This window comes from Capricornis sumatraensis, chromosome 8, assembly GCF_032405125.1.
Source record: "Capricornis sumatraensis isolate serow.1 chromosome 8, serow.2, whole genome shotgun sequence".
Classification (NCBI taxonomy): Eukaryota; Metazoa; Chordata; class Mammalia; order Artiodactyla; family Bovidae; genus Capricornis; species Capricornis sumatraensis.
The window spans coordinates 23,013,611-23,019,180 of record NC_091076.1 but is presented as its reverse complement, the minus strand read 5'-3'; the positions used below and the strand labels follow the sequence as shown (position 1 = coordinate 23,019,180).

Sequence of the window (5,570 nt, the reverse complement as noted above, 5' to 3'; positions counted from 1 at the left end):
AGAGGGAGAGACCCTGATGCAGGGTAAGACTGAAGACAAAAGGAGAAGGAGGTGACAGAGGATGAGATGGTTAGATAATATCACCAACTCATTGGAGATGAATTTGAGCAAATTCCGGGATATAGTGTTGGATAGAGGAGCCTAGTGTGCTGCTGACCATGGAGTTGCAGAGTCGGAGACAACTTGGCAGCTGAACAACAAACAAACAAATAACAAGAGGGAGAGAGTGAGTTGAGCAGTGAGCACAGTGGGTATCACACTGACTTCTTTGTCCAAGCTTCAGGAATTTCCATAGAAAGTGGTCCCGAGTACCACTCTGGACTCCTTTCCTTTCTTGTTGTATGGCTTTGGCCATCCTAGTCCTATCTTCAAAATATTGTTTCTTTATCTCTCCAATGTGAGCATTACTTTAGGCCCCTGCTAGTCAGTCAAAAGGAGGTCAGGAGTTGCAGCTGAGATTTGAAAACATGAAAAGACAGTTGCAAGAAGACAGTTGAAAGATAGGGAGTCATCACTCACTGTCTCAACAGGCACACTTGAGCCCCAGTGGAACAAGTCTTCAGCCTATTAACAAAAGATCTGAATCCCTCCCTGATGTAACGTTCTTTTCTTATTTCCTCACAGATCACACCACTGTCAACAATGGCTGTGGGAAATGATTCTTCAGTAAGTGAGTTCATCCTGGTGGGATTTACAGACCTCACTCAGCTCCAGTTACCCCTCTTCTTACTCTTCTTTATGAACTGTATGGTCACTGTGGTAGGGAATTTGAGCTTAATTAATCTGATATACCTGAATGCTCATCTCCATACTCCCATGTATTTCTTCATCTTCAATCTATCCTTCATAGATCTCTGCCACTCCTTGGTCATTACCCCTAAACTGCTGATGAGCTTTGTGTCAGAGAACACCATCTCCTTTGAAGGATGTATGGCTCAACTGTTTTTTTTCTGTTTCTTTGTCCATTCAGAATGCTATGTGTTGACAGCCATGGCCTATGATCGCTATGTGGCCATCTGTAAGCCCCTTTGGTACACAGTCACTATGTTCCCTCAGGTCTGTTCTCTGCTCATGTTTGGTTCATATGCAATGGGGTTTGCTGGTGCCATGGTCCATACAGGGGACATGGTTAGATTGTCCTTTTGTGATTCCAGCATCATCAATCATTACATGTGTGACATCTTCCCCCTCCTCCAGCTGTCCTGCAGCCGCACTGATGCCAGTGAGCTGGTGGATTCCATTGTTGTGAGCACAGTTGTAATAATATCTAGCTTCATCATTTTTGTTTCTTATGCTTTGATCCTCTCCAATATCCTCCACATCTCATCAGCTCAGGGTTGGTCCAAAGCCTTCAGTACTTGTGGCTCCCACATAATAACTATTGCCCTGTTCTATGGTTCTGGGTTGTGCACACATCTCAAGACCTCTTCAGATGGTTCCATTGGCCAGCGGAAGTTCTTATCAGTATTTTACACCAATATAGTCCCCATGTTGAACCCCCTCATTTATAGTCTAAGGAATAAGGATGTCAGACTTGCAGTGAAGAAAACCCTGAAGAGAGTTGCAAACTAAGCATAACCAGGTGTGTGTGTGTGTGTACCCGTGTTTTGTGTATGTGTGAATGTGTTTTTCCATAATTTTCTTCAGAACAAGGTTTTTGCCTGAGATCCTTTTTGCTCTCTAATCATGCCATTTAAACACACAAATATTATTGAGTCTCATGATTGTTCTCAGATCCGTGCCTACTCACTGAATGAGCTTTATCCTTAACAGTGGCTGTTTGATTCCTTTTCGTTTTTAGACTACCTTGCACTTTGCCTTTCCATGTACTTTTCATATATCAGCGTGAATGTGGAATGCTGACTGATGAGGCCACCCCTCTTTGTTTTCCCTGAAAACAATGTTAATATGGACCTTTCTGTGTTTAACCATTTTAGGAATTTCTACTGTATAAGTTATAAATTTTCTAGAATTTCAGAGCTCTTTTAGTCATGTTTTCTATTACAGTGCATTTTCAGACTCAGTAAAGCTTCAGTGGTATCTGTGAAATATTTATGATTAGTCAACAGGGAAAAGTTATGACCAACCTAGATAGCATATTCAAAAGCAGAGACATTACTTTGCCAACTAAGGTCCATCTAGTCAAGGCGATGGTTTTTCCTGTGGTCATGTATGGATGTGAGAGTTGGACTGTGAAGAAGGCTGAGCGCTGAAGAATTGATGCTTTTGAACTGTGGTGTTGGAGAAGACTCTTGAGAGTCCCTTGGACTGCAAGGAGATCCAACCAGTCCATTGTGAAGGAGATCAACCTTGGGATTTCTTTGGAAGGAATGATACTAAAGCTGAAACTCCAGTACTTTGGCCACCTCATGTGAAGAGTTGACTCATTGGAAAAGACTGTGATGCTGGGAGGGATTAGGGGCAGGAGGAGAAGGGGACTACAGAGGATGAGATGGCTGGATGGCATCACCGACTCGATGGACATGAGTCTGAGTGAACTCCGGGAGTTGGTGATGGACAGGGAGGCCTGGCGTGCTGCGATTCATGGGGTCACAAAGAGTCGGACACGATTGAGCGACTGAACTGAACTGAACTGAACAGGGATCACAAGTATTCACTTTTAAGGTTAAGTATGAAATATGTTAGTACCAAGTAGGAACTGAGAGAAATAAACCTAGTTACTTTAAAACTAACTTAGTCTGACTTATTATAATAGTAAAAGCATGCATACATATGTGTATATATGCATGTGTTGTGCATGCTCAGTCACTGTATCTGACTCATAATTTTGTTTACACGTCTACCTCATCAAATAGAATTTGACCATCTATTGTTTATTCCTTTCTCCTACACGTGGTTAGACTAGAATATGACAAAAATAAATATTGATGAAATTAATAGCTTGAACTTGTTTGATGCAGGTTTTCTGTAAAGCAAACTAGGAACTTCCCTGGCAGTCCAGTGGTTAAGATTCTGTGTTTCTACTCCAGAGGGTGCAGGTTTGATCCATGGTTGGGGAACAAAGATCCCTCATGCTGTGCAAAGCAAACTAAAAGTTTATGTTTGTAAAAACTTTCCTTTTTTTCCAGAAATGAGTTTTCTTAAAATCTGTGGCTATAAATCTTCAAAATTGAAAAAAGGTCTGTTTAGATACAATAGAAAAAAAATGCCATTCTTTTGTCAGTTTGAAATACAGCCTGTTGCATTTCTGATAAAGCAGGTCTAGTGATGATGGAATCCCTCAGCTTTTGCTTATTCCTGAGTCTGTTGTAACATAGGTGTCTTTCAAACTGACTAATGCTTCAAGTAACCAGCACTCCTATTTGGAAAGTAACATGTTCCTCCTGAAGAATTTAGATTCCTTTTGGAAAAAAAAAAAAAAAAAAACTGCTTGATTTGGTTACAACGTAAATTAGGTAAAGTATGCAATTTTACCTTCAGAAACTTAAGATAAAATAAGGATGTGTTGTACTACTTATCATATATATGAAATTTAAAACCTATCTCCAAAATGTAACCTATGTCTACATTAGTTGTTGTTAGTCACCACGTCATAGCCCACCAGGCTCCTCTGTCCATGGAATTTCCCAGGCAAGAATACTGGAATGCTTTGCCATTTCCTTCTCTAAGGGATCTTCCCTACACAGGGATAGAACCATGTCTCCTGCATTGCAGGTGAATTCTTTACCACTGAGCCACCAGGAAAGCCCCATGCCTAAGTTAGTAGAAGATAATAAAACCAAGTAAGTAAATTAGCTATGCCTTCAAAGCGACTGTGACATTTTTGGAAAACAGAATATATTGGTAAGTGGAGAAAACCCTCCTATACCACTGTTCCAGTCTGAAATGTTTGCTTTTAGGCAGGCTAAGTGCACAGTTGTCATCCTGTGAATTGACTAGTCTTCTGAACTTACTCTTTCCTAAATCCAAAGGCTTATTCATCCTCTAGTTGTAACTCAGGAAATGGTACATCTAAGATAAAAAGCAGATTAAATCAGAGTGCACATACAATGCTACCATCTCTGTAAAATCAATAGGAAAATATATAGCATATATATAGTATTAATTTTTAATACACCTATGTAAAAATTTGTGTACAAATTCCCAAAAATGTGTTTTATCAGTCTCTTTCTGATAGATAACTACGTTGATCCAAGTCTTTTGTTATTACCTGAAAAATTGAAATTAATAAACCAATACATAAATTGTTAGTCATGTGTAAAAATTTCTAGAGTGCATTTATTAAGCCTAAGAATACATATACAAACATACACATATATATATGACTATTTAATGACTATTGTCCAGTTGCCCTAATTGAATATATTTCTTTTAGTGTGTTAAATTGCTTCTTGGTACAAATGCCTCCTTCTGTACTTTTTTTCATGATGCTGGGGCTAAGCCTCTGGATATTATTTTTCTGCTTTGCCAGCTGGCTTACTGTTTGGTTCCACCAGTATCCAATACTGCTGCCAGAGATAAAAAGCATCTTGAAAATATGAAGACAGATTGAAACAAGTTAAAGGAAAATGACCTGAATTTTCTTGGCATCAGTTTAATCACATGCAAAGAAAAAACAGCAAGTGTTCCACTCCCAAATGTCATATTGAATATTATGGAAATAAACCGCTAGCTGGAGTTGAAAATATAAGTTCACTGTTTCAATAAATATGAGAAAACAAATGTGTAGGCATATATCTTGGAGGATAAGCTTCCATTCACTGTCATGTTGATAAGATTCACTGCCCAGCTTCCTACTATCGAATCCATGTAGGAGAGAAACACCTCCCCTCTGTCTCTAGGCTCACAGAAAAGAGACACACTGACCTAGTTGCATGCTTCCACCTGAGAAATTAATCTGAGTGGGAATGATGTGAATGCAGTGAGACAGTTGGGAACCATTTTGGTGGCTGCAGCAGTATCCAGGGCCTATGTCAGTTGTAAAGAGCAGGGCTGTGGCATTGTGTCAAGATCGTTTCTGCTGAAATATGCCCTGCTCCTGGCCTCTGGGTTGCCTTGGTTCTGCCTTTCTCCAAGTGTATTTTTTTTTTCACTTTTTAAATTTTATTTGCATGGGAATAATGTAGCAACAGTGCAGCAACTGAATTATAATAGATACTATACATCAGATTGATTATATTCTTTGCAGCCAAAGATGGAGAAGCTCTATACAGTCAGCAAAAACAAGACTGGGAGCTGACTGTGGCTCAGATCATGAACTCCTTATTGCCAAATTCAGACTTAAATTGAAGAAAGTAGGGAAAACCGCTAGACCATTTAGGTATGACGTAAATCAAATCCCTTATGATTATACAGTGGAAGTGAGAAATAGATTTAAGGGCCTAGATCTGATAGATAGAGTGCCTGATGAACTATGGAATGAGGTTCATGACATCATACAGGAGAGAGGGATCAAGACCATCCCCATGTAAAAGAAATGCAAAAAAGCAAAATGGCTGTCTGGGGAGGCCTTACAAATAGCTGTGAAAAGAAGAGAGGCGAAAAGCAAAGGAGAAAAGGAAAGATATAAGCATGTGAATGCTGAGTTCCAAAGAATAGCAAGAGAAGAT

General features: G+C 39.6%; 1 protein-coding gene across 1 annotated transcript; it reads left to right on the top strand.

The window, feature by feature from the left end:
- Positions 1-642: 642 nt before the first annotated feature.
- Positions 643-1,572, top strand: LOC138083844 (olfactory receptor 8C8-like). Its single transcript, XM_068977789.1, has one exon. The coding sequence runs from the start codon at positions 643-645 to the stop codon at positions 1,570-1,572; it is 930 nt and encodes a 309-aa protein (XP_068833890.1).
- The last annotated feature ends 3,998 nt before the right edge of the window (positions 1,573-5,570 follow it).

What these genes read in the sequence shown, in the direction of transcription:
- LOC138083844 (XM_068977789.1), top strand. Translation starts at nt 643, where the DNA reads ATGGCTGTGGGAAATGATTCTTCAGTAAGTGAGTTCATCCTGGTGGGA.